The 27,682-nt window shown below is 53.4% G+C and overlaps 9 protein-coding genes across 9 annotated transcripts; 3 read left to right on the plus strand and 6 right to left on the minus strand.

The window, feature by feature from the left end:
• Nucleotides 1-181: 181 nt before the first annotated feature.
• J4E85_004527 (uncharacterized protein) lies at nucleotides 182-1,001 on the minus strand (the record flags this gene model as incomplete). The annotated part of the gene is made up of 2 exons (XM_051468783.1): nucleotides 182-909; nucleotides 962-1,001. 2 exons carry the CDS (start codon nucleotides 999-1,001, stop codon nucleotides 182-184), a joined length of 768 nt encoding a protein of 255 aa, XP_051326998.1.
• A 1,305-nt stretch (nucleotides 1,002-2,306) lies between these two features.
• On the plus strand, nucleotides 2,307-5,347 carry J4E85_004528 (uncharacterized protein; the record flags this gene model as incomplete). Its single annotated transcript, XM_051468784.1, has 3 exons — nucleotides 2,307-2,505; nucleotides 2,557-3,335; nucleotides 3,386-5,347. The coding sequence occupies 3 exons, from the start codon at nucleotides 2,307-2,309 to the stop codon at nucleotides 5,345-5,347; spliced, it is 2,940 nt and encodes a 979-aa protein (XP_051326999.1).
• A 1,777-nt stretch (nucleotides 5,348-7,124) lies between these two features.
• J4E85_004529 (uncharacterized protein) lies at nucleotides 7,125-8,994 on the plus strand (the record flags this gene model as incomplete). Its single annotated transcript, XM_051468785.1, has 6 exons — nucleotides 7,125-7,219; nucleotides 7,266-7,385; nucleotides 7,437-7,711; nucleotides 7,768-8,153; nucleotides 8,216-8,637; nucleotides 8,694-8,994. 6 exons carry the CDS (start codon nucleotides 7,125-7,127, stop codon nucleotides 8,992-8,994), a joined length of 1,599 nt encoding a protein of 532 aa, XP_051327000.1.
• A 686-nt stretch (nucleotides 8,995-9,680) lies between these two features.
• Nucleotides 9,681-11,764, minus strand: J4E85_004530 (uncharacterized protein; the record flags this gene model as incomplete). The annotated part of the gene is made up of 10 exons (XM_051468786.1): nucleotides 9,681-10,005; nucleotides 10,052-10,601; nucleotides 10,649-10,763; nucleotides 10,829-10,939; nucleotides 10,993-11,090; nucleotides 11,145-11,209; nucleotides 11,262-11,287; nucleotides 11,339-11,420; nucleotides 11,512-11,534; nucleotides 11,585-11,764. 10 exons carry the CDS (start codon nucleotides 11,762-11,764, stop codon nucleotides 9,681-9,683), a joined length of 1,575 nt encoding a protein of 524 aa, XP_051327001.1.
• Nucleotides 11,765-13,308: 1,544 nt separating this feature from the next.
• On the minus strand, nucleotides 13,309-16,068 carry J4E85_004531 (uncharacterized protein; the record flags this gene model as incomplete). Its single annotated transcript, XM_051468787.1, has 4 exons — nucleotides 13,309-14,473; nucleotides 14,528-15,307; nucleotides 15,360-15,457; nucleotides 15,724-16,068. The coding sequence occupies 4 exons, from the start codon at nucleotides 16,066-16,068 to the stop codon at nucleotides 13,309-13,311; spliced, it is 2,388 nt and encodes a 795-aa protein (XP_051327002.1).
• Nucleotides 16,069-19,960: 3,892 nt separating this feature from the next.
• J4E85_004532 (uncharacterized protein) lies at nucleotides 19,961-20,927 on the plus strand (the record flags this gene model as incomplete). The annotated part of the gene is made up of 3 exons (XM_051468788.1): nucleotides 19,961-20,079; nucleotides 20,140-20,457; nucleotides 20,510-20,927. 3 exons carry the CDS (start codon nucleotides 19,961-19,963, stop codon nucleotides 20,925-20,927), a joined length of 855 nt encoding a protein of 284 aa, XP_051327003.1.
• A 13-nt stretch (nucleotides 20,928-20,940) lies between these two features.
• J4E85_004533 (uncharacterized protein) lies at nucleotides 20,941-22,036 on the minus strand (the record flags this gene model as incomplete). The annotated part of the gene is made up of 2 exons (XM_051468789.1): nucleotides 20,941-21,401; nucleotides 21,526-22,036. 2 exons carry the CDS (start codon nucleotides 22,034-22,036, stop codon nucleotides 20,941-20,943), a joined length of 972 nt encoding a protein of 323 aa, XP_051327004.1.
• Nucleotides 22,037-22,533: 497 nt separating this feature from the next.
• J4E85_004534 (uncharacterized protein) lies at nucleotides 22,534-24,553 on the minus strand (the record flags this gene model as incomplete). The annotated part of the gene is made up of 3 exons (XM_051468790.1): nucleotides 22,534-22,716; nucleotides 22,767-24,344; nucleotides 24,401-24,553. The coding sequence occupies 3 exons, from the start codon at nucleotides 24,551-24,553 to the stop codon at nucleotides 22,534-22,536; spliced, it is 1,914 nt and encodes a 637-aa protein (XP_051327005.1).
• A 680-nt stretch (nucleotides 24,554-25,233) lies between these two features.
• J4E85_004535 (uncharacterized protein) lies at nucleotides 25,234-26,992 on the minus strand (the record flags this gene model as incomplete). Its single annotated transcript, XM_051468791.1, has 3 exons — nucleotides 25,234-26,183; nucleotides 26,231-26,826; nucleotides 26,889-26,992. 3 exons carry the CDS (start codon nucleotides 26,990-26,992, stop codon nucleotides 25,234-25,236), a joined length of 1,650 nt encoding a protein of 549 aa, XP_051327006.1.
• Between the last annotated feature and the right edge of the window lie 690 nt (nucleotides 26,993-27,682).

Below are 27,682 nucleotides of genomic sequence, written 5' to 3' on the forward strand. Positions count from 1 at the left end.
AGCTGCCAGGGGAAAAGCGGGGCAGGTCGCCTGTAACGGAAGGACCACCTTAACCATCAACAACATTGAAGGCCCCGGAAGATCTCATAGCGTGCTAAAATGCGCGAAAACCATTTTCCTGGAAAATCATCAATGTAGTATTTGTGCTTTGGATTACCACCGCACAAGAAGCTAACAGTCACTACCAACCATACTTCTGTCCATATCTGCCGACAAACCCTCCTACATCAGCATCTCTCTCGCCTTGCACAATCTGTAACAGTCCTAGCGCACTTGTCTCTGAACTCTCAAGGCCTTGTTCCTTCCTTTGCTCTTTGTCGTCTCCTATATCCGTCACCACATAGCCTGGGCAGTACGTCCAGACCTTGAAGCCATCTGGCTTGAGCTGGACGTACTGGTATGCCGTCAACATGTTGAGCGCAGCTTTAGTCATGCGATATCCGGGGTATTTAACCTGGGCGTAGGGAGAGCTGTGATCGGAGATCAAAGTGATGCTACCCATAGTAGAGGACACGTTGATGATGCGCGGATTGGATGAGCGCTTCATTGCGGGAATGAGAGCTTCTGTGAGGATGGTAGGGCCAAAGACGTTGGTTTCGAACGTGGTGCGCATCTGCTCTCGGTCTGGCCATGTGCCGTCTCTTTCGGGACATATACCAGCGTTGTTGATAAGCACATCGAGCTTGCTGAAGTCCTCCTCGATCTTCTTGGCAGCAGCTTTGATAGAATCGTCGTCATTGGCGTCGAGTTGCACCAGGGAGAGTGTGCCTTGGATGCCTGCTTTGGCTTGCACATCTTTCAAGACTGTTTCGCCTTTCGACATGTTGCGCGCGCCGATTATGACATGGTACTTTGGAGATGCAGAGGCAATATAAATGACGGTGTCCAGACCGATACCGTTGGTTGCTCCTACAGAGGCTATCAGTATGACGAGCTTGGTAAACGTCCGGAGGGCTGGTACCTGTTACGAGCACGACCTCCTTGTCTGGGTTCGAGGACATATTTATTTTGAATCGATTAGATTGTGGTAACGGATGATATGCAGATTTTCGACTGAAGTAGAGGAGATGGATTTTGTGATACTCAAGCTGGAGTGGAAGGCGGGCGAATTTATATCTTGCCAGCGATTCAGCACAACATGAACGGGTCTTACGGATGTCCACCAAGCATAATCCACGACGAATAGAGTACGGTCTGGAACTTGCTATAGACCAAATAGGTAATTGTAACATCAGAAACCCCGTAGATCGAGAAGGAGCTCCGGCCCGATCCGGAGTTAGTTGTCTAACTCCGATTCGCGCGGCCTGATGAAGTAATTCAAACGCCCCACAAAGACATGCTATGTATGAAGACTTACTCATGTCAATCGTATATACGAACGCGCGAATAGTAAATCGCTGCATGATCAGATCTGAGGACTGAGTGTATGGATGACTACATCGCAGGCTGCACTTAACGCATAAATCCGAGAGGCGCTTTCCGTTTAGAACACCGAGCCAGATCCCATGCATGGTGGACGCGAAGGTGTGACGCTGAATAGCATGACTCACGAAGAACAGGTAGGAGTTGCCAGAGCATACCATGATCGGTGTCCTCATAGGTTGTACGCAATTTCCAAGTGTTGATCGTATCGATGTTGTGCACCCCAGTATGCCTTCGCCGGTTCACTTGTGGCATCCAATTCTGACCTGCACCGCTTTTCCTGAGCGAGGAACTAAACCTGTGCCAGAGGTACCCCAAAACCTACGAAAGCCGTGTATTACATGTTGGTTAAAGCCGTGATATTCCAATCTGCACTCGACTGGCTTCTCTTTTGCAGCCTAGTTAATGGTGTTGAAAATGCTTGTGACCGTTTCGAACACTCGAGGACGTGCTCGTAGTCTGGAAGCAATGAAGACGGATTTTACAATATCTTCTCAGCAGTGAGTCGAGACCTGCGCCAGTACGACTCGACTTTGCACGGCCTTTGAAAGAGTATGCAGGTTTCGTAAGACTCAACCTACTAAGCAGCCATGAGGATGGTAAGCCTGACTGCTTGAGACGAAGTATGGGTAGATGTGGTTGGTTGGCACTTCTGTCCTCGCGAAAATTCCTTTGGTACAATGCCAGTACTTAGGACGCAGGGCAAAAAGGGGGTAATTGAGCATGTCGGAGGACGCTTGGGGTAACAAATCTTGAGATTAGCGCGGCGCGACACGACGTCATGGCGGCTCAACCCACCAGACGTCTCAACGCGCCTAGAAGCGACCTGATGTCGCACTCTGTCGAATCACTCAGCCCTGAACGCGCATAGCGCCGCCGACAAGATGCCCTCCCTTGTGCGCAAGCTGCTCATCTTCGCCGCCGTCGACGGTCTCATCCTCCAGCCGTCCCCGCCCCGCAACCATCCGCCCGCGACGCAGCAGGCCATCAAGGTCGACTACAAGGGCAATGTCGGCCCCCTGTTGAAAGACAGGCGCGAAGAAGATACGGCGCCCGTGTCTGTGGAAGCGCATGGCATTATCGGTACGCGCGCAATCATTGGCGCATTGCGACACAGGCTGACGCTACTCTAAGGACTACTCAAAGTGGCTACTTCCTACTTCCTGATATCCATATCCGACCGCGAACAGGTGGCGCTTGTACGCGGCAAGCCCATCTACAAAATCACCGATGTCGCCCTCATCCCCCTCTCCTCGCAAGCCGACGCCGACAAGGCCATCGCAGCCACGCGTGACCATCTGAAGCGCCGCAACCGGGCGCCCGGCCTGGAAGACGACGACAGCGATAGCGATAGTGAGGATGGCGCGCCCAGTGTGACCGACTCGCTTGTAGAGGACTCATCGTCCACACCAAGCGAGGTCAAGGATTCGGTCACCGGACAAAAAGGCAGTGCGCAGCGCAAGACAAGTGTGGCCGAAGACGTTATACAAAGAAAAGGTGTATATGGAAGATTCGCTAACAAGTGGTTCTCGCGCAAGGGTTGGAGTGCTGACAACAGGCGTCTGCAAGGGCTGAGCTCAGAAGAGAACCTGGCGGCAAAGAACGTGCCGCAGAACGTTGACTCGGGAGTGCCCAAGGAAGAAGAACAACCCAAGAGCGAGTCTAAGCCAGATGCCATCTCTACAGATGACAAGGACATTTCGGAACCAGTCAGCCCGGAAGCTATTCCCAAGGCCCTGGGCGGCGAGAAGGACGCAGCCACTGTAGCACTCTTACCAAAGATTCTGCAGACCACCAAAATGTACTTTTCATCAGGCAACTTCTTCTTCTCATACGACTATGACATCTCACACGGTATTGGCCAGCAGCAAGCAAGTTCTAGTGTCGCCCTGTTTAAACAATTCGATCCTTTGGTCAGTTTACACCTTGCCCATGTAACGGACGATTGCTCACCAGTATCTAGTTCTTCTGGAATCAGCACATCATCGCACCTTTCATTGAAGCGGGCCAGCATGCTTTTGTGCTCCCCGTAATGCAAGGCTTCGTTGGTCAACGACCTTTCACGATCAAGACAGCTGATGGCCAGTCGAACAGTCTTGTAGTCGACCCGAGTGCCACCCCAGATGACATCCAGCTCCAGTCCTGGCATGAAAAGCAGAAAGAGGACTCACAGTCCAATACGGAAGCCAGTGGCGAAGCATCTGATCCCGATGCCTCTCTCGTGGACGGCAAAGACTTCCTGTTGACGCTCATCTCGCGACGTTCTATCAAGCGAGCTGGGCTTCGTTACCTGCGACGGGGCACAGATGACGAGGGCTGTACCGCGAATAGCGTCGAGACGGAACAGATCCTATCCAACCCGGCTTTTAGCACGACGCAAGACAAGATTTTCTCTTTCACACAGATTCGAGGCTCAATTCCCCTGTTCTTCTCTCAATCGCCCTACAGCCTTAAACCACAAGTCTCTACTTGGGGATCGTTTGAGACTAACGCTCGCGCTTTCAAGAAGCACTTTGCCGATCTATCTTCACGCTATGGCGAAATATACTGTGACTCGCTCATAGACAAACACGGTACTGAGGCGAAGATTGGTGAGCTTTATGAACAGCATGCGAAGTCGCTCAATAAGAATGGCGGGATGGACGGGAAAGGCAAGCAGCTGGGTTTCGAATGGTTCGACTTCCACAACGTGTGCCGCGGTATGCGCTTTGAAAACGTCTCGAAGCTGATGGATTCAATCGAACCTTTCATGAAATCTTCTGGATGGGTGGAGATCTTAGGAAATCAAGTACAGCAGAAGCAGTCAGGCGTCTTGCGTACAAACTGCATGGACTGTCTGGACCGCACCAACGTTGTTCAATCTGCGTGCGCCAGGACCGCTCTTGAAGCACAACTGTCAATGGGCAGTTACAGCATCGATCTCCAGAACGACCCCAGTACATCGTGGTTCAACACACTCTGGGCTGACAATGGCGATGCCATATCTCGGCAGTATGCTGGCACTGCTGCGCTAAAGGGCGACTTTACGCGTACCCGGAAGCGGCAGATAACTGGTGCGCTTACCGATTTCGGACTGACACTCACGAGATATTACAACAACATCGTGAACGACTACTTTGCTCAGGCAGTCATCGACTACCTTCTCGGTCGCGCTACGGATACCATCTTCGCGGAATTCGAAGCCGACATGAAGAGCTCAGATTACTTTATCGATGTACGCAAAGTGCGGCAGCAGGCCATTGAACGTTCTGCTGGCATCGTGATTGAGGATCGCGACGAAGACCTGGTACATGGCTGGACGTTGAGCGTACCCACTGCTGTTAACCAGGTCAAGACTGCTACATTTGAAGAAGCAGTCCTTCTACTAACAGAAAAGGCCTTGTACTTCTGCCGTCTCGACTGGGGAACAGAGAAAGTACGCGAGTTCGAGCGCATCCCCTTGGAGAACGTGCAAGGCCTCATGCGAGGTGTGTACGTTACGTCCACACTGGCGCAACGACACACCGACACAGACAAGAACGTTGGTCTCATCATACGATATCGAGCCGATACCAAGGGCGAGCTAGTACGGCGCAATACAAGGGCTCTAGATTCCGGAGCCGCCAGCGATGAGCAACGCAAAGACGACGCCAAGAAAGACCAGAAGCAGGATACTGCGGGCCGCTTCCTAGCGTTCAAAGCGCTTCCACCGAGAAGCAGCGTTCCGTCATCCCCTGGCGACAACCCTGACAATGAAGGCGAGGTTGTCAAATCGGTATGCGATGAGATTGTGAGGATCGCCAATGAGATGAAGAAGGGCGGCAGGGATGAAGACAGGACACTGAAAGTAGAGGAAAAGGATATAATCAGCCTTGTGGACGCGAAGAAGAGTACCGGCTACCTGGAACAGTTTGAGTATTCCTTGAAGAAGCTTGTTTGGGGCTAAGCCCGGTCTGATACTGGCCATGTATAATGTCTTGTCGTTTCTCATTGTATCTTGTTCAGGAAGCCGTACATAAACCTTTGGAAAGATGCTCGTATCATGCAATACAGTCATCCTGTAGATAGTTACGTTTCCACCATACGGTGTGTCTGAATCGTGGACTTGCCTTGATTGGGGTATAATCTCCTTGATCCCTATACTTCCCGATGGTCTCGGACGGTCACATCAAGAACAGCGGAGTCCAGCGACCAGCACGGCGGATTCACGGCGCTTCCAGGTCCCGGCGACTGAGGTGCGTGTGGGGACAATGCGGGTGGCTGCTGGCTACCTGACAAGCTTGCGAGAGCTATATCGGGAAATGCATCCGCTTTACTTGTGCAGCACTGCATGTCGAGGGTGCTAAGTGATGTGATACTAAAGACTTGAGAGCGGTGCACCGAGATATATGAGGAAGTCGCGTTACAAATAAGCCAGCTGGGGAAGTAACGAAACCACTGGTAAGCATCGACCCAGTTTCCTCTCCGCGCTCCAACATCTCCTTTCCCCATCCACCCTCTGCCCGGCGACTCCACTATTCCACGCGATGAAGCGCTTGCGTCGCTGGGACTTGTTTAATCATCAGCGGACCCGCGCCGCATCCTTTTCGGTGCAACGTTCTACGCTATGTCATCGGCACATGCAGCGAAAGACACGACCCCCGTAGCGATGGTCACGGCCCACCTAGAGCCTCACCTCGTATAGATGTGGTGGATGGAGTGCGCCGGCGCGTCGACCGACATTCCAATTGCATACCAAAGGATGGGTCAGCTGAACGCCTTACCACGGCCCAAAATGCCACGCCCTCTCAGACGACTTGTTGAAGCTTGACAGCTACAGGCTTGCTCGGCACTCGGCTGCGAGCTTAAGCTTTCCATTCAACGGGAGGCGCATGATACGACAACGCTAGCGGCGGCACGGTTGCACAAGGAAAAGCGGGCCGACCTCAGCGTCTCGCGCGATGACTGGCTGCATGCCGTTCTTGATTGCGGTGCGTGACGTCAACTGTGGAAACTCCATGCTGTGCTCTGAGCGCGAATTGCACATCGCAACGGGCCCACCAAGAACGAAAATTTCTGCTTCATGGGGTGCCCTTGGGGTGCGAAATTGTGGGTGTCTGGAGTCTGGAGGAAAAATGGAGAGACATTGTGCGGAGTGCGGAGGGCTCGCATCTCCGGGTCGATGAGATGGATGCAACCATCAGCATCCTTTGTGGTACAGCCAAACCAGGAAAGGCGAGCATATCGATGATCGCAGCTCCGAGTTCCGTGGCAGGAGGCGCCATGGAAGGCAGAAAGCTTCATCCGCCTCGTTGCCAACCCGTTCCCGTTGTCTCGGCATCAATTGTCCCAAGATTGCGACTCAACACACAAGCACTAAGCCGACGGATCGTGTCAGGCTTGTCATTTCTTCACTCCGCTGCAAGGTTCCACATCATGCTCCCACCAATCAACGCGTCGTTCTTCGGAGACTATACCAAGCCAGGAAGCACATCAGAGTGTTTTCCGACCGACGAAGGGATGACCGTTACCTGGAACCGTGAAAGGTCCGCTGCGGGGCTCCCACGTTGTTCCTGGCTCCCCTGACCCAACCTGCGCGTATGGTATCAAGCCGAGGGAAGCGTGGCATATAAACCCTTTTCGCACCCCGAACGCCAGGCTTGTTCTCCTGTAACCACGCCTGCCAACCTCCGGGTTTCTTTTATACATCCATTGCAGGGTGATTGGCAAGACAAGATACCACCATGGGTTACCAGATCGGCAACATCTACGGCATCACCGCCATTGCGGTCATCGGCGGTGGACTGTTTGGTTTCGATATCAGTTCCATGAGCGCTATGTACGTACTCGCCGTGGCTATCTGAGACTGATGCTAACATTCATAGTTTGCCAACTCAACAATACCGATGCTACTTCAACCAGGGGCCTAAGGGTCCTCCCTTCACAGGCCCCGAGGACGATTGCTCTGGTCCTACCGCCGATGTCCAAGGAGGCATCACTGCAGCGTGAGTCGGCTCTCACCATGTATTACATCTTCAGCAACTGACTCAGTACAGTATGCCTGGTGGTTCTTTCGTCGGTGCTCTCGTCTCTGGTTACCTTACGGATAAGCTCGGTCGTCGCAGGGCTATTCAAATCGGTTGTGCCATCTGGATCATTGGTTCCATCATCTCCTGCGCCGCTCAAAACATTGGCATGCTCATCGTCGGTCGCTTCATCAACGGTCTCTCTGTCGGTATCTGCTCCGCTCAAGTCCCTGTCTACGTCTCTGAACTCGCTCCTCCCTCCCGCCGCGGTCGTGTTGTAGGATCCCAGCAATGGGCGATCACTTGTAAGTACCCACTCGACAAACTCCTGGTGAGACAAAAGCTAATAAGCGCTTCTCAGGGGGAATTCTAATTATGTACTACATCTCCTACGGCTGCAGCTTCATGGAAGGCACCAAGGCTTTCCGTGTTCCATGGGGTCTGCAGATGATTCCTGCTGTTATCCTTGGTATTGGACTTCTGTTCCTACCGGAATCTCCTCGTTGGCTCGCCCGTCACGACAGATGGGAGGAGACACAGGCCGTTCTTACCCTGGTTCACGGCAAGGGTGACCCCAACAGTCCCTTCGTGAAGCTTGAGCTTGATGAGATTCGTCAGATGATCGAGTTCGAACGCCAGAACGCTGACGTTTCCTTCATGGAGCTCTTCAAGCCCAACATGATCAACCGCGTTCACATTGGTATCTTCACTCAAGTCTGGTCTCAGTTGACTGGCATGAACGTCATGGTAAGTTCTGACTGTACCAGGCGTGTGAAACATATACTGACTTTATGCCTCTACCTCTGCAGATGTACTACATCACATACGTCTTCGGCATGGCAGGTCTTACCGGTAACATCAACCTCGTTGCCAGTTCCATCCAGTACGTCATCAACGTCTTGATGACAGTTCCTGCTCTTCTCTTCATGGACCGCTGGGGTCGCCGTCCTATGTTCGTCATCGGCGCAGTCCTTATGATGATCTGGATGTTCGCCAACGCCGGTCTCATGGCAAGCTACGGCAACCCAGCTCCTGAAGGCGGTCTTGGTGGTATTGCCGAGCAATCCTGGGAGATTACGGGCGCGCCTGCAAAGGCTGTCATTGCTTGCACATACCTGTTCGTCGCTTCTTACGCGCCAACCTGGGGCCCCGCGTCTTGGGTCTACCCACCAGAGATCTTCCCTCTCCGCATTCGTGGAAAGGCTGTTGCCGTCGCTACCTCATCCAATTGGTATGTACAAACCTGCTTATGATGCTTAAAATCATTACGTACTGACTCCGCTCCAGGATCTTCAACTTCGCCCTCTCCTACTTCGTCCCACCCGCTTTCGTCAACATCCAATGGCGCGTCTACATCATCTTCGGTGTCTTCTGCCTCGCCATGGCTATCCACACGTTCTTCCTGTTCCCCGAGACGGCTGGAAAGACGCTCGAGGACGTTGAGGAGATGTTCATGGCTGGAGTTCCCGCTTGGAAGACTAGGGTCGAATACAACAGTACTCGCCGTGCTGAGTGTGGCGAGGTTGATAACGAGAAGGGTCTTGAGCACAGCCCCGTTAGGGTTGAGAACGCCGAGACCAAGGCTTAAGCTCTATTTAGGAGGTAATGATCGATGGGGAATGTCTGGCATTGGACATGATGAAAAGAGTAACGGCCACTGGATTGTTTTAATCGCAAAGGTACCATCGAACACATTTGTCATGATTGTTCCATTCCTTGGTGATGTAGATTGCAGCGTATTGTAACATCCGACCCTGCTGATACGGTATCTGTCGACATGTATATCTCGGTAGTTCACAACAGTTACTCGATATACGACCAGACATACCGTCTGCAGTGCTGATCCCCCCAATCCTTTTCGCCGAACATCGTCCGCCTGACGCGTGTGCCCGACTAGGCTAGCGCGACGCGTCGCGACTTCCGCCCGCCTTTCTTTCCTCGTTCACGTTCATCCCATCTGCAGCGTTTTGCTCGGTATCTTATCCACTGCAGCTCAGTTCGGCATGTGCTCTGGTTCGACCCCTATCTTTTGCATTCATGCGCCGATTGGGAACGGTTCGCGAGACGCGCAAGTGGCCCCGGCTGGTGAACAGAACTCTTTGAAGCAGGAGAGATGCTGTTTGCGTGATGGGTGACATTCATGCTCCCGATCATCACAACATGCGCACGTTGTTCAGAACAATGATAGCGACTTGTTCATTCGTGGTATCTTTGTATATAAAACCCATATACTCCTTCACCTCGACCACTCAATAGGCGGCGCATTGCTGACGCTTAGCAGACAGCATGTGTCTTTCCAGTCTTTGCCTGTAGACTGTGGTCCTCGTCGAAGTGGTCTGTCGCCTTCTTCTTAAAGATGGGGCTGATAATAGTCGAACGACGACGCATTTCGAATGCATGCTGCCTGTGCTCCTCGATCTTCTTCGCGTCGAGCTTGTCCAGCGTCGACAGCGCAAGCTTGAAATCGGCAAGCAGTGCGTCACAACGAGACTTGGTGAAGTCCTCGCGCACAACCACACGCAGCATCTTCATCTTCTCGGAGTGAGGGGCCATGGTGTATGCGGGGACGACCCATCCACGCTCGCGTAGTTGATGAGCACTGCTCTCGTTAGTTGCAGTTGCAGAAAAATGGGGTGCACACTTACATGGCAAACTCATCGTACTGCTTGCCAAGATCTTCATCAATGCGGCAAGCAACGAGAGGAAGTCCAGCGCCTCCCCTTTGGCTCATGATGATAAAGCCCAACGCCTCGAGGTTCGCGGCGAGATAGTCGGCCGTACGCGTCAGGTTCAGCATGATCTTCCTGTATCCGCGCTTGCCAAGACGAATGAGCTGGTAGTACTGTCCAATGATTTGCGAAGCGCCGCGGGAGAAATTGAGTGTGAAAGACGCCTGGTCAGCACCGAGGTAGTTGATGTTGAAGACGAGCTCCTGGGGAAGGTACTTGGGGTCGCGCCACACAACCCAGCCGACACCGGGGTATACAAGTCCGTACTTGTGGCCAGAGACGTTGATGGTCGTGACCTTTGGTAGGCGGAAATCCCAAAGTAGACCTGGGTTGACGAACGGAGCGACGAACCCACCGGACGCGGCGTCGACGTGAATATCAACATCGATATCCTTCTCGACGAGAAGGTCGTTGATGGCCTTGATATCTTCGTATTCGCCAGTGTAGGTCGTTCCCAGGATTGCGCCTATTCGAATTAGCTCATTGTACTCTTATAGATGCTGTACTACGTACAGATTCCAATGGTGTTCTCGTCGATGAGATCAATGCATTCCTTGGGGTCCATCACATAGCGCTCAGTAGTGCAGTATACGTATCGCTCTTCGATATCAAAGTATCGGCATGCTTTCTGCATACAATCAGTATACTTCTCCCTCTTATTCGCCCGAGATGGCTCGACAATAGGCTACATACCTCCCAGCAGACCTGTACAGCCGAGTTCATGATCATGTTTGGCTTGTCGTAGGGCTTGCCCTCGGCCTTGCGCTTGTTTTGCCAAAGCTTCTTCTGGGCCAGTACACCCAACTACGATGTGTCAACTCAACGGCTTCCGGCTTCACACCACTGTATTTACTGACCATGATGGCTTCAGAAGACCCAATGGTAGAGGTGCCGATTGTGTTCGCCTCTGGATCTGCCGGCGCATTGAACAGCCTGGCGATCATCGACACACATCCTGTTCACAACTCAGCAAACATTCCTCAGCCCATTTTGTAGTGTATGTACGAACGGTTTTGGATATCGGCGCTGACGGGGTACTCTTCGTAATCGATGAAGTTCTTCGAGAACGCGTCGCTGAGGTAAAGGGTTATTGGGAGGTTGCGAAACGCGAGCTTGTCCGACATACACCATAAGCCTCTCGGCCTCTTCTTCCTGCTCATGTGTCAGTCTTTGTCTATCCGATAAATGATCATTAGAGCTTACCATGTAAGTTGTAACGAATGAAGCCAAGTTCAGTGTCGGGGTGCCGTCGAGCGTGAGATCGTCCTTGATCATGCGGTATGCACTAGCATATCGTCAGCGATGCTGTCGCAGTTGTGGTGCGGCAAATGGTTTGGTGTGTTCGAGGCTAATAGTGCATGTAGCAAAGCACGTACACATGAGGAGGCATTTCTCGGTCCTAGATCGTGTCAATTCCGGGTATAGCTACTCAAAAGGGGCTGGGCTCACCGGCATCTCGTGTCTCGGCAGATCTTCAGCAGCATATTTGGAACCGTAGACTGTAGCAGTGTAGTCGTCGGCTTCATCGTCTGGTGTCAGATTGATGGTAGTGGTGGCATCAATGGCCTCGAATTGGCTCTGCTCCTCGGAGACTTCCTTGTGAGTTGCTACACGGTTGATATGCACCATGTTGGCGGTCGTAGGGTGTGTTTGTGGAGGGGTCTGGAAGAGATAATCGTGCCTGCCTTCTATGATCGAGGTGCAGGTGCGAGGAAAGATCAAGGAGGAAGAAGAGAAGCAGGAAGCCACGTCAAGGAAGTAAACAAGGCAGCCTAAGAACAACCGGAGCTGCCGCAGAATCAGCAGCTTATATCGCTCACCAGCTCCTGTCGCGCCTATCATGCAGCATCAACACGCCGCCCGCGTTCCAGCTCACTCTGCTACCCCACCACGACTTGCATACGACATACGTTGGGGGCCACCTGCTGCAGGCCGACGCTACACGACGCGTACGTCGATTCATCATCCAGACCGCCTAGCGCGTCTCCGTACCTAGGTAGCCATTTACTCTACATGAGGCGTTTGAACTGGGAATAATCCAAGTAAACAGACGCACGATGTCGCGCCCAAGGTGCTCATTCGAGAGAGGCAACATGTCATAGCGGGGTACAGGCCGTTCGCTAAGCATTTGGCCCGTGAAGCTTGTCTGGCTAGTGGCCCTGTTTCCTCACACCGCCCGACACGTGCCTTTCTGCTTTCGGCGACGAGCTAACGCCTTTCGAGATGGACTATCGGCGGGGTAGTGCCAGGTACGATCTGCCCGGGCGAGTGTCGGGTTCTGCTCCGCAATGACATTTCACAACCTTCGGGGCTGAGAAGATATGCACTGGTGGTAGGTATCAGCTAAGCCATGGCGGTTTATACGTAGCTGACGAGAACGTTATTGCAGCAAGGTCGTCGCACAACAGGCACGGTGTCAGCAGAGTTCGGTCGCAGGTTCGCTTCCAACCTTAACACTGGTAGCGTCCGAGTATATGGCTAGGTACTGATTGGATGGCTCTTATGTGCCGCTGAAAGACAAGCCTGCGGGTAAGTCGCGGCGCGAACCTAGGTGTGCGCAAGTGAGATTCCCAAGCATTCCAATAGGTGAGTATTTCCACTAGTGCTGAGTCAATTGAGCACTGTCACGGCATTGGGGACTGCAGTGCAACATATATTACGGAGGCAAGCAGCGTTGGACTGCAAGCATGGAAGTATATTTGACTATCGTTTTATACGCAGAGCATTGCGACAATCGGTATCAAATAGCCAAGACATCTCAACGCCTTGACCATGCGTGGTTGCTGAAGCGAATCATGTACGCACCGAATGAGAGCTGAATTACAAGCGCAAGCGTGGAACCATAGCAGCGTCAACCCGTCTTGGCCCAGAGAGCAATGCTTGTTATGCTCGAGCAAATGTCGAAAACTGGCTCGGGAGGTGTACTTGCTTCGGCTTCAATTTGCGGGCGGCAGGACGACCCGGGGGTTTGAATGTGCACAACGAATGTACAGCGCTTTGGAGTTAGCGAATGTGTTGCTCCGAATAGTTTACATGCGGTGGTCGTAGTACCCAATGCAGGTATTCGAGTCCAAAGGACTACTCCAGTTGAATGCTGGCCGGAGTGCTTGTCTCAACGAATATCCGTACAGGCCGGCGATGAGCTATCTATAGTCTGTAGGGAGCCTTTTGCTTCATATAATGTTCGCAATGCTGATGCGACTTGTGCCTGACGGTGTCGGACTTGGGTTTGGTGCCATCTTTGGTGGTGGTGGTGGTGCTTCCGGTGCCAACTGCACGCGCTTAACAGGATTATGGGGTGGAGGATAGTAGGCAGGCGATTGCGTGGATCGATGAAGGAGCTCATCCATCAGCTGCTTGACCATTTGCTCAACCTTGCTCCACTCATCCGGTTCAGTTGTAGTGTTCATCGGTGAACCAGATGACGTGCGCAATGGTAGTGCGTCCCGCATCGGTTCATCGCCGCTCGGCGATCTTGTAGCGATGGGGGTCGGGTCTGGCTTCATGCTCGAAGAGATCAAATTATCACCCGCCCAAACCCAAGAATGCTCAAGGCTGCTTTGAGCGTCCGCACTGACGTACGCGATCATCTCCTCATCCTGCTCGAGCTGATGACTGCTTGCGCGCCCGGTACGCACTCTGTCGAACATCCTTTCGAGGAAGAATACCACGTGCTTTCCGCACGCCGTGTTGACCTTCCGTCGATTGCCAATAGCCCTAGAGAGATGCAAGCAAACGAGTGCAGCCTTGTACTCGCCACGGAAGCATAGCACAAGTATACATCTCCACAAGTGCAAACATACGGCATTGCTCGCTATCGAAGCTACTAGCTCTTCCCATGTTTTTCCAGAATCCTGTTTGGGAGGATTGTGCAAGGCCCTTGACACATACGTTGCCGTGTCTTGAGAAACAGAAAAGCACCGCTTTAGAGCACTCACTCGCTCCGCGAGACCGGCTACTGGAGTCAGATTGCGCCGGTACACACTAAAGCGAGCGGACAACAAGCAAAAGATTGTAGGCAGTGCCGACATGTCGAACAGTGTATTGGAATCAGGCTGGTAGGCTTCAGGAAGGAGCAGCAACTTAAGTCGAAGCTCTTCATCAAAGCTTTGTAGGCTCTGTGGCAGAACTACGCTTGATTTGAGAATTTGCCGCAGTGGCGCATATAGGCGTGTGATGTGTATGTTCGCCATGAACCCAGTATAGTGAGTTGGCTTCGCTAACGAGCGGAAGGAACTGTTCGGTTGGATGTAGCGGTCGTCCACGGCGGATGGCAGAGATATTTCGCAGTCGATTTCGTTGATGATCATAGGCTTGCCTGTCTCAAGCGACATGATCCTATTTCAGAGTCAGCTGCAGTTGGCAAAAACAGGTGAGAAACAGTTTCCATACCTATCGCGAACGTAGATGGACCACCAGAGCCTACGTCGGATCTCACCGTCGACAAGAGGCCAGACATCGACTTCAGGGCATATTTGCAATTCCTGAGCCATTCTCGCGGCAGAGGCGAGCCACATAGAGCCCGCAGGGCCCAAGTTGCACTCAGTAGCGTAGATGCTCAACAGAAGTGCTGCTTGGGCATATGTAACTGAGACATCATGCGGCCAGGACTGGAGAACAGCAGTCGCGGTCTCATACATTGCCTGGCCCTTTGACACTGAGGTAGGAGAGTTGGTGTGCCCCGGTTCAGCTTGCAAAGCACCACAAGCCAATACCGCAAAGAATAATCCAACCCATTCACGAGAGCAACCCTCGAATGTTTTCGAAGTGTACACTTCGTCCACTTCCCGCTGAAAGGTGGGCCAGTGAACAGCAGGATACGACTCGTGTATCGTCTCCATGTATGAGCGAGCGAGATACGCAAAGTCTGCGCGTATTGGTATCTCGGGTGACCGCCAATTTGTCAATCCAGCGCCCTTTGGATCGTGATGGGGTGTAGAAAATATGCCTTGGGCATGTGTTCGGATGTTGCTGCGGACCTGGTCGAAGTTGTTCAAGGCTGGCATTGTGATCGGACGTGGTCCCGGTATGGCGCCAATCTGAGCTTCAGAAAGCCTGCGCTTCGTGTCTGTCCGTTCGGGATCTAAAGGCTCACCATCGGAGACCTTGGTGCGCAGCTGAGAGTTGACATGAGTCAACTCGGCAATCTGACTCTGGAGATCCTGGACCTGTCTATGCAACGTAAGCAAATGTTCGTCCAAGTGGGCTAAGTCATAACACGTACTTGATGGATGACATTCGCCGGTTGGTCTCCTTGGTGAATTGACACCTGTGGTTACGGCTCGAGCATTCCGAACAAGCCGATGTCTCGGTTGCATCGCACTAAAATAGTGGTCAGTAACATCCTCACATGGTCTCCAATTCAATGCCCTGACATTGCTCATGGAAGCATGTCAATCTCAGCAAAGCTCATGCGCAACTGGATACGCATGCGCTCGACGCGACTGAAAGGGAAGATGGTCGTCTAGGTGGCCAGTACCTGATCATCCATCCCCAATCTCGCTTGTCCGCCTCTGATGGCATTGCTGGAATGCCACCAAAACACTTGCTTTTCATGTACGTATGAACCTTCTATTTTCTTTACTCACCTTGACTTTGCGTTCTCGACAAGCATCGCACGAGGGATCCTTACGTCTCTGTCTGTATGCGCGTTTTTGCGCGTTCAAGTTCGCGGAAGATATCTGAGTAGGGGATATCATCAGGCTCGCGCCATCGTGGTTGTGGTCCGGCAGGCTTCCAGATGCCGTACTTGGTGAAGTGGAATGGCTATAAGAGTTCGAAGAATACCCAGGTGAACGGGAGCCAAGCTGTGGGCCAGTAGGCGCCGCCAGAGTAGTCGTGCGAGCAACCGGATGCGACATCGTGAACGGACTTGGTGGTGGTATCATGGTCCGTGGCGACTGCCCACTGGAACCTGGCGGAGATTTGCGCATTGTGAGAGATAGCCCAAGCGCTCGAAGACAGGCCGGGTGTGGGTATCGAAATTCGCTTGGTAGGTAACAAGTTCTAGTCGAGATGATGTCGCTATGGAGAAAGAGTAAGTGGTCTCGGTAGAAGCCGAACACAGCGCTACTCAGAACGGGCCAACGATATTAGTAGCTTGTGGGACCAGGTAGACGTGTTGAACCAATGGAAGCCAACCGTCAACACCTCATGCTGCCTTGGCGTGATGCAAGATGCGGAAGATGGAAACTTGTGGATGAACAAGATAAGTGACAGGTCTTCGCTCCAAGTGGAGAAACCGTGCAAGCGAGCGGTAGGTTGGGCAGATTGAGTGACTCGGGCATACAGAAGGCTGGAGCGCGATAGTCGGGTCTGTGTCGCCTGAGTAAGTGCTGTCAGCCAGCCGCTCGGCTGAGTGGCCGAGATGCCACAGCTTTAGGTTAGGGTCAGTGGCTAGACTGGTTAGGGTGAACTGCGAGGTGGTGTGTGATGATTGAACTTTCACGGCCGTGAGGAGACAAGAGACGCTTCGGCAGACGGCAAGGTTCGTGGGAACGATGTTAAATCTCGGCAAAGATCCGATGAAGGAAATACTGGGTATTTCGGGGCGTCGTATGGGGCTAGTATGCTAGTCAAAATGCTGCAATGATCAGCTCAATTCCCAGTTGCAGTGAAGTTCGTCTAGCAACCTTGTGGTAAGGCGGTAGAAGGACCCTGTCAGGTCGCCACCTTTCGATCTCGGATGGATGCTCTGAGCGACACAGGGGATTGGTGAAGGTGCTTCGTTTAAAGCACGTGTCGACTTGGCGACGCGCTGAAATGGAAAGGAGCTTCGGGGACCCTGTACAAAGCTCCGTATCCTGGGAAAGTAGGGGACTTTAGCAAGCCTTGTTCAACAACACCACGAAGCAGAGGCCTCCTGTGCATTCGACGTACCGGTATACGGGAGGAGCAAAGTTTATTGCGGGTTGATAGTACCACGAATGCCCAGATATGTGGTTTGGCTCCCGTCCACGAGTGGACCGATAGAAGTCGTCGTGCAAACCTATGTTTTTGTGTCTCGTGAGTACTGCCCAATGGCTCCGCACACGGCATACAGCTGGTGCTGCTTCGACTAGAATGAGACGAAGCGAGTGTTCTAGTTCAAATTCTACACGGGCTGGCAGCTCCGTTAGCAGGCTCGGACGTAGATCCGGATGGCTAGTCTTACCTGACAGCTTGTCCGGCTCTGATGAAGCCTCATGTTCCAGAAGATGATCGGTTCGTGCCTAAATGCCAGACGGTCCACATGGCTTCACCCAAAACGTCCAAGGCATACCTTTTCGGCGAGATTCATACAGGGGTGTACCTGCATGCGGCATTGAAGAAAGGCACTTCGCTAACGCCTGCAGCCATGGCAAAAGCACACGGGATTTCGAATCTGCAAGCACGAGGATTACTCGGATGAAGCGCTCTGGACTTTGAAAGACGATGGCGAAAAAGGCGCCGAAGGATCAGTTTTCGGTCCCCAAGAAGATAGGGAACACCGTCATGGTGGTTCACTAGCGATCTGTCCCGACATGCCCTAGTGGGATTCGCGGAGACTGTAGCCAGGCCTCCCCAGCCACAGCACGTTGAGCGGTGGAATCGCCGTGCACGGTACGCCACAGCCACATCAATTGCCGTGTGGCTTCCGATTTGTTGGCAGACCTTGAACCTACGTAATGCTCACACTGATGTCACTATGAACAAGATTCTTCGTACATCTTCGTGGGTAAGTACACTAAGCGTTGAATTAACACTACCTCATTCAGGACAGTGTTCCGAGAATTGTTCTGCGCGCGTCGCCGGAGAAGATCCCTGACCTTGCGGCGCCCGTCATCAGGCGTGGCACCGCTTGCAAAAACGTGGTTCCCCACGTTGCAGCGCGTGCCCGCGCCCGTCGCGGAAGCCCCACAGGCAAGGCCAATGTATGGCTAGTCTGTCCTTCTGTTGATTTCGAGCTTGGCGTCGACAGCGGCTCGGCCAGTCAGATGCAACATGAAGAGCAATGCGAAGCCGAGGTGACCAGAAACCAGGTCAAGGCGGGTGGAAATTTACTGCCAACTGCCGAACCGCTCGTCTAGACCGCGCCGCGGCCCCTCGCCACCTGAAACTGACAGCTGCCGGATAGCAAGCCCGGATAGGTGCCTTACGAGGCTTTTGACGGGCGTCTCAAGAACGGTGCTATGTTTCTGATACACGGCAGGGTACATTGCGGTATCCGCAAGAGCGAGCACCAATCTCAATGGTCTGTAGCATCTGTTGAGCGTGTCGATCAGGACGTGCATACCAGAGGCCCGCAAAATGCTTCTACGGTACGATTTGTGTCTGCAAGTCGGAGTTTTGATCTTTTTATATCCTGTGCGCCGTTGCACATGTCGCGTGGAGCGGAAGGTATGGAATGTGACACCCGACGTCTGCTCAAGTATCGATTTGATGCCGTCCCCTCCGGCCGCATAGTTGTGTGTCGACGAGGCCCGTACGTACTCTGAGTAGTAAACAGCAGTGAAAAGATCTACAGTTGTGATCGCTCGTTGATCATCTATGATTGCGCGGCCCCCTGGCGGGTCGGTAGCTTCCGTCCAAGGAAGGCAGCCGATGGGGTTTCGAGAAAACAGACTGGGATGACAGGAAGAGTAGCGTGCTGTGAGCCGCTCATCTGCGAGAATGGACCGAATGTGTCTTGGCGGACCCGAAGTTGAGTTCTGCAACCCGAGTTTGACGTGCGATCGGCCCTCCGATAAGACGCCGTTGGAGGCAGGCTAAAATTTCGCCGGTGATCTTTCGCCTGGCGGTTTCCAACCGGGGCGATCAGCACATGTCAGTCCCGAATAGGACGTCATGCAGAAAATCTCTTAGACGCTTGGAGAAAGGGAGAAGCTTGTCTCTGGCGGGCGGATGGAGATCTGCGAAATTCGGAGTCGTGTTGGGGTAGAGTGGCGACGTGATAACGCGTCGTCCTGTTCGCGGCAGTTTCTCCAGGTCGGCGAGGAGAGCGAGAACAGTATGTATCGACAGCAAAACCGTTGAAGGATGCACGTTGATGCTCCTGCAATATCCGCTACGCTCTTCATGGTGGGTGCGCGTGGTGTCGTCGGAATGCGCCAAGTTCTTCGCGCCTTCCATGCCTCCCGCCGACTAGGAAGCCGGTGTTTACTTCCGATACTCGAGGCGGGCGCACTGGAGCGCGCACACTACCTGGGCATTGGACCTTCGCTCGCGTGCCGTAGCCATCGTCGACATCTCACTTGAGCAGTTCGATTTACGTTGAGTCTCGACGTTGTGGCCCTCGAGTCCAGCCATGTCTCACACCAGCGTCCCCATTATGTCCTTGTACGATGCTCCGAGATTGCCGCACACCTAGATCCGACAACCTTAACTGCACCTCTAGCCAACACTCGAGATAATGCTTTTTCTTGTAGCGCAGCGCGCGGCGCAGATAAAAGCACCCTGGTATTCTCCGGAACTATGCGTGGAGGAGATAGGCAAGCTTTAGAGCGAATTATTCTCCGACTCGATGTCACGCATCCGCCTGGTCGCAATCTATCGTGTATATTCCCACCTCGACTTATGAACAACGAATCAACGACTCTCATTGAAAGTTCTCGTCACAACCTGAGAAAGAGCATGTGCACTGGATAACACGCTACCCCACGCAGTAGACTAGCGCGACTTACAGCCTCGGTACATCACGTATGCATTGATACAACTTCGGATGGCTGGGCACCGTCAGCACCGAGGTCGTTACATGAGCAGTCGTGAATCACGACTAATCAACACTCCCACATAGTAACGTATTGTTGTTGTGCAAATAACGTTCCATTGTCGCCATATACATAATACTCAATACATACAATCATCATGGCATCCGCGGAACAAGATGTGCAGCTGCACGACTTCACCAACATCTTTAGCTTGAAAGGCAAAGTCGCAGTCGTGAGCGGCGGATCTCGAGGATTAGGTCTCCATGCAGCATCAGGGTAAATGAATCCATCTGCTTCCATCCATCATTCCAGCGCACCTGCCTAACACAAGACCAGCCTGATGCAAGCTGGCTGCTCCAAGATCTTCATCACCTCCCGTAAAGCTTCAGCCTGCGATGCCGCCGTCGCAGCCCTAAATGCGCTCCCCAACAAGTCGCCTGGTGCAGTAGCTATTTCCATTCCCGCGGATAGCTCCAAGGTCTCCGAGATCGACCGTCTTGTGCAGGAAGTCAGCAAGCATACCGATCACGTGGACGTTCTCTTTGCCAATGCAGGAGCTACCTGGGGCAGCAAGTTTGAAGAGGCGGATGAGAAGAATGGATGGGATAAGGTCATGGACTTGAACGTCAAGGGTGTCTTCTTTACAATCCAGAAGTAAGTCTTTCGTTTCTTTTACTATCTGATAATAGCGCTGATATAGGCGCAGACTCACACCCCTCCTCACCAAAGCTGCAACAGTCCAAGACCCCTCGCGCGTCATCGTAACAGGCAGCGTAGCAGGGATTGGCGTGGGATCTCTCGGTGAGACAGGCTCTTGGTCGTACTCCGCATCCAAGGCCGCAGTCCTGCATCTTGCGCGCAACCTTGCTGTTGAACTAGGGCCCAGACACATTCTTGTCAACGGTATTGCGCCAGGATTCTTCATGAGCAAGATGGCAGGTGTACTGATGGAGAAGGCTGGTGGTGAGGAGGCGTTGGGAAAGACTAACCCGAATGGAAGGGTAGGAAAGCCAGAGGACATCGCAGCTGCAGTTGTATATCTGAGCAGTAGGGCTGGCGGACATGTCAACGGAGACACAATTGTGCTCGATGGCGGCAAGATTCATGGAAGCAACAAGTTGTAGAATTTAGGAAAGACTAGGCCTCGCCCTCAGGAATACGCATCCCATGCATTCCCCTATATCCACTCTTCTCCGGCTTCTTCCACCCCTTCAACACCTCCCCTTTGACTTCCTCCTTGATCTCATAAACCTCTACCCGAATAGGTCGGCACGTACTCTTCATCCCCTCATCATCATCTCCCTCTTTCTTCTCTTTTCCCTCTTCCGCCTGCGTCCAGCCCCACCGGCTTAGGTCACCACCTGGGCATGTACTCAGCGCACATAACAAGTCCAACTCGGCGAAGAAGGTGAGAAAGCTATCCTTGGTCGCAGGACTAGCTTCCATGAAGTAGCGGCCTTGGGAATCTAGACCCGTGACCTGGAATACGTTGAGTACGTCGTGAACATCGAATTCCGTCAGACCATATGGCAAGATGGAACGGACGAGGTTGGAGTGGCAGTGGTAATCGTAGGATGAGGATGTCAGCATGTTAGAAACTGCGTTAATCGTTAGCATAACTTCCGCATACTCTATTTGAACGGAAGAATCTAAAAGAACAAGAAGAGTCCCGCGGTACAGCCCATCCCAGACCAAACCCCAGACCCGCGCATTCAGACATACCATAAGGATCACACCTCGTCCCCAACAAATCATTACACCGTCCACCCCACCTCGTAACCCCACCCCTCTCATCCCTGCTGCTCTCCCTCCCCTTCCCCGTCCCCTTACCCCCAAAATCCCTAATCTCACACCCATCCTCCACAAGCCCACACATTGGCCTCATAAACGGGAGGCAACTCCACAGCCTATCCCCCTGCACCACATGACTCCCCTGCAACTGCCTCGTCCTAGATGCCCAGAAGCGCTCTCGGGGATCATGCTGGTTCCACACGTTTAAATCGCCGACTTGGGGCCCTTCGGGCGTGGAGAGGCGGAATAGTGCGCCTGCGGGAACGGTCCAGGCTTTTCCGCTGCGGGGTGGGATGGTGAAGTCTTGGGTCTTTGATAGGGAGGTGGAGGGGAGGGTGCGGAGGGTGGTGTAGAGGGCGGTTGGGGGGTGGAGGGGGGAGTCGGCGGATGTGGGGAAGTAGGCTGGGGCTGGGGGAATATTGGTCCTGTCGTTTTCTGCCATGGTGGTTGTGCTTGTTGGTAGAGGGAATATGCTGGCGGTGGGCAGGGTTATGATCGCGATCTTGTATAGATATGGTGACACGGATCGGAGTTGTAGATAGAGTTTGGGCCGGTATGTCATCCATATGTCGGGCATGACTTCACACCAACCGGTATCCACATCTACGGGTCCATGAGCCGGCGATAAGCGTTGTATAGGATGCATGTGCCGATGTCGGATACGCCATGAGCATGGTACGAACAAGAGCGATTGCTGTGGGAGCTGTGCCGATGGGAACGTCTGGTAGGCAAGCGAATAAGAACACAGAATGCGAGTATTGTAAGGTTCTACATGTGTGATTTGAGTACAGCTATCGATACCTTTATTTAGATATTCTCATTCCGTTTAGACAGCACTTTTTAAACTCCAATGCCCCGACCTTTTACATCCCAAATGCTATATGCGATATGTATGAACGGAGAAACTGAACTGTGAAGCGTTTGTAAGACTTCATGCTGCTACACGCCCGCACTCTTGACGTCCGCCTGACTGCCGTTAACAGCAGCCTCCAGCTTATCCACTATTGTGCTTCCGTTTTGTTTGCCGTTCCGTGTAGGACTTGAGTCTGGGCTGGGGATCTCGAGGGTGTTCGATCGCTTAGGGCGGAAAGGAATAGGTGTGGTAGGTCTCGACGATAGGAACTGTGATGTGTTAGCCAAAGTCCTGCTTGTTATCATGGGCGAAGACCTACTGAAGAAGCAGCGCTCAACATGGCGATGAGAGACGCTTGAACCACATCCTGGTGAATACCAACACCCCAGACCTTCTGGCTGCTCTGCGCGGCTGTGCAACCAATGTAGGTCGCGGCCTTGGCGTCTTTGCTTGTACCGATTGTGTGCTCGTTGTAGTCTACAACGTCCAGGTCGATACCCAGACTCCTCAGTGCATCGGCCAGCGATGACAGCGCACCGGTGCCCGAACCCTGGATCTTGTGTTCCTGGCCGTCAATCTCAATGACACCGTTGAAGATACGGCGCAGGTTACGGCTGCTGACTGTTCGGCCGTCTTGCGGTGGCAGCGGTGTCTCTGATCGGTCGGCCTTGATTTCGTAATCGACGAGGGAGAAGCGAGGGTTGCGCTTGAGGTGGTAGGCTTCTTCGAAGAGGTTCGTGATCTCGGTTGGCAGGAGTTCGCGGCCGAGCATGTCGGTCTCCTTCTGCACAATCTTGGAGAAGGCGATTTGCAGACCACGAGGCAGGTCGAGTTCGAGCTGGCGCTGGATGATCCAGGCGATTCCTCCCTTTCCACTTTGTGAGTTGACGCGGATGATGGCTTCGTACGTGCGGCCGATGTCTTGGGGGTCGAGGGGAAGGTATGGGATCTGCCACCGGCTCTCGTTGTCCGCGCCGTTCTTCTTGCGCATCTGGAATCCCTTCTTGATTGCGTCTTGATGTGAGCCGCTGAAGGCGCATACAACAAGCTGGCCTCCGTATGGTGCGCGCGGATGTATCGGGATCTTGTTGCAGCTCTCCACCATATCGATAATTGACTTCAGATCAGAGAAGTCGATCTTTGGATGTATGCCCTGGGTGTACAGGTTGAGGCCCAGGGTGACGAGGTCAACGTTTCCTGTGCGCTCTCCGTTGCCGAAGAGCGTGCCTTCTACTCGGTCTGCACCCGCCATTTGTGCCAGTTCTGCCGCCGCTACTGCGCATCCTCGGTCGTTGTGTGGGTGTAGAGAGACGCAGATCTTCTCCCTCTCGGAGATGTTCTTGCAGAAGTACTCGATCTGATCGGCGTAGACGTTGGGTGTCGACATTTCCACGGTGGCTGGCAGGTTGAAGATCAGCGGGTTCTCTACACTTGGTTCCCACGCTGCCTTGACAGCCTCGCAGACCTTGATGACGAACTCTGGAGACGAATCTGAGAAAGTCTCGGGCGAGAACTCGTATGCCCACTCTGTGCCGGCTTGCGCAGGGTCGTCCTTGGTTATCGAGCGCGCGTACTTTGTGCATTCGACTGCGAGGGCGATTGTCTCATCGTCGTTCATGTTGAAGACGATCTGCTGGAAACACGGGCTGGTCGCGAGGTACAGGTGGAGGATGGCCTTGCGCGCGCCCTTGAGGGAGTCGACGGTGCGGCGGATGAGCTCTTTCCGGCATGGCGAGAGGACCTGGATCCAGACATCGTCAGGTACTATGCCGGGTGTTTGGATTAGGCGTTGCGTGAAGTCGAAGTCGGTTTGCGACGCGGAGGGGAAGGAGACTTCGATTTCCTTGTAGCCGAGCTTGACTAGCATATTGAAGTAGTCCCATTTTTGCGCGCCATCCTGCGGTCCGTGTCAGATGCTGGTTCGCAGCGGCTTCTGGGTGGATTGGTACTTACCATGGGATCTACTAAACTCTGGTTACCATCTCTGAGGTCGGTCGACAGCCAGCGTGGTGGCTTCTCGATGGTCTTGTTAGGCCATGTCCTGTCCGGCAGGTTCAATGGCTTGAAGGGATGGTACTTCTTCCAGGGCTCTTTGAGCATAGGCATCTTGGTGTGATTAATGCAGCAGGTATCTTGAGGCGCTACTTTGAGAACAGTCTCTTGATGGCCCAGCAACAACAATGGAGGGCCAAAAATGTATCTCGGGTGAATTCGAGCAAAGTAAACACACTTGGGATATGGAAAGACACAGGAGACGTGCGCACAGGCAGACTATTAGTACAGCGAGAGGTATGATTCACAGCAAAAGAAAACTTTGGTCGGTGATACTAAGGCCTTGAGCCGGCCACTGGGAATGGCATATGACGATGCGGGGCGCAGAATTCGCTTGCGCGCGCCCTGTGCATTCAATTGCGGGGTCCGACTTCGGGCTGCCTGAGCTCTACCAAACCGACAAATCATGCTACGCGGATTTGATTGTGTACGGACCTCCGAGGCTTCACGCGGAAACCCAAAGCATGATGACCGAGGTGTGCATAGCTATACGGACGTGTATACAGCCGCAAACATGTTGTTTGTACGCCATTCAGCCTGTGACTGAAAGCGGGTATTCCAGGTACACGATCCCAACATTTTAGCGCCGCTAATGCGATGGAGCGGATTCCAACGTTGCCCGCGACAAGTAGACTGTCATTAACCTACACCACAACAGTCTGTGTTCACTGTTGAAGCCCTCCACACAACCGGGAACCTGCCGGTTTGTGGCTAGCTAAACGCTCCCAGCCCAGCTAGAAGATTGGCACCCGCAAACCACAGCACTCCACTTCACTGCCCTTGACCCCAACAGTACGTCCAAAGTACAGACTACCAAATTCCTGCACAAAGGCGCGATCAGCCTCTGACCAGGTGTCCAGCCCCATTCGCGACAGGTCGTCTCTGTCAACAATCAATGCATCGCTGTCATTATCGTCGTCGTCTCCTCTTTCGCCTTGTGTATCCGCCTCGATGATCTGCGATAGCGTTCGTATGAGCAGCGAAGACTGTCGGTGGAAGTAGGCAATTATCGCTGTCTCCAACGACTGTGAGTAGGCGGAGAGGTCGCCAATCAGCTCGCGGTCCGTCTCCCGCTCGGCTGTCGTGTATGCATCTCTCTCGCCAGCCGAAGCCCACCACATGTAGCCCATATATGCAAGCCTCGACCACGTTGTTGGTTCTACCACCGTGTCGTCGTATGCTTCGTTGAAGTCGTCGTCGGCGCGTTTGGTATCGACCTCGTCGCGTGACAGCAGGGGAGCAGTGTCGTCGTTCTCGTCGTCCGTATACGGCTCGGGCGATGTTTCCGATCTCGTGCGCTGCTTGAAAAGCTCCTTGTGCAAAAGCTTGTAGCGCGCAACATCCCGCTGGCTAGCCTTGATCAAACTGCCATCGCTCGTTCGTATCCGCGGCCAGCGGCGTTCTTGTGGGGGCGCATCGTAACTGGGTGGTAATTCGACGATGATGTCGTAGAGCTGCGTCTTTGTGACAATGATTTCGTCCGTTGTGCACGCCGCCCAGCCCTCTGATGGCTCGAGGTCCGGTGTGTGTCCGCCGTGTTTGGGCTTGCGAAGGTCGTCGAGGAGAGGTATGTCGTGTACGCCGACGGAGAAGAGGGTGGGTAGGCGGAGGAGGTTTTCCGTCTCTGGAGGCAAACGTTCGGTGTCGCGAGGCGATATGCTAGACAGGACAGACAGATTGTAGACTGGCATGTTAGCTGGAAGATAACCAATGACAAGATCCCAGACGTACCAAACTCGCAGGCAGTCCTGACCGGCGGGACACCCACGAAGAGGATGCGTTTCCTCAGCAGGGCCGCTTGAAGCAGGCGGAAGACCAATGGCCCGAATACGTCGAGGAAGCGTTGTATAGATAAGGCCGGGTGGTAGTCCGGCAGGCTCTCCTCGTCTTTGATGACAGCGCTCACGGTGGAGATGGCGCGCGCTCTGCTGTGACCTTTCGCCTCTCCGGCTTCTGAGGTGGTGTCGCCTTTGCCATGTCTCGAGACCTGCTCCTGCCAGAACTCGTCCAGCGGCGTCACAGCTTCCGGGTCGTCCGCCAGAGCTGCAGCCAATTTCTCCAAGCGGCCGGCCAGTAGCCAGCTCCTTCCTAGCCTCCCAAATCTGCCCTCCTTCTGAATTAGGATACCCACGGAAACGAACGTGGCATTGCGATCCTCTGCGCTCGCGTCGCCCTTTGCGAAGGCGCTGAGCCCGGCATAGCCATCGTGGGTAAAGTAGACGAGGTCATTCTGCACTGAGTGCAGACCCGAGGGTAGCGATTTGTATTCAACGGCGTTGTCGAGGGTGATATCCGGTGTCGTTGTGCGCTTCCAGGCGATTGTATAGCTGTGAGTGATCAGCGCATAGCTCCCTGAGGTACTCCGGCTGTCCAGCGTCGCATGACGTACCCAACTTTCTTGTCGAACTTGATGAGGAAGAGCGCTTCAACGCGGGGCGCGTCTTCGCTGTGAGAATCTACATTGCTTGCGCTCGATTCGGTCGAGGCCGACATATTGGATGGGAATTGGGCGAAGGTTGACTGCTGCTGCTGCGCAGGCGGCAGTCGGTGATGCGCCGCGTCCCAGGAACGCTTCGCTTACTCCTGCCCGTCGCCCCTTCTCCGGCCATACTCGTCACTGCACATGGGAAACATCTCTTCGATACCCACCTACCGTCGGTTGATATTCCTTACTCTATCGTACAGTTGCTGCAACTACTATACGCCGTTCAGTATAATTTCTTGTTGCATTCAACGATAGTGCTATCCGCCATTGCATTACTCATTGCGCCGGCACCAACAGCCTCTCTCGATCAACAAGTTGGATGCGCGTTACGGAATTTGTAGCCGGCGACAAGAGCGGCTATATGGCAAGCCTGGCCAACTACAGCGCAAACATGATGTATCTGGTGAGAGTGGCCCCAAATATCGAACGAGCCTGGGCTCAGTCTCTCTGGAAACCTATCGACGAAACATGAAACCCCGAGCACAAGGACCAAGATCTCGCAAAGATAATACTGAGCGCCGATCTCAGCACACGCACGACTCCATCCAAGCTTGCCGACGCCATGGAATATTGGGAGCATTGCTGTAAGAGCGAGCGCACTGAAGATACTGCCACGAAGCGTTCTCATCTTGTCTCCACCGCCGCCACTATTGAACAGCATGGCAGCAGCAGCGATAGCGGCGCCGCCATTGAGACAC

Source organism: Alternaria conjuncta, assembly GCF_024043145.1.
Source record: "Alternaria conjuncta strain BMP 0040 chromosome Unknown scaffold_6, whole genome shotgun sequence".
NCBI classification, from domain to species: domain Eukaryota; kingdom Fungi; phylum Ascomycota; class Dothideomycetes; order Pleosporales; family Pleosporaceae; genus Alternaria; species Alternaria conjuncta.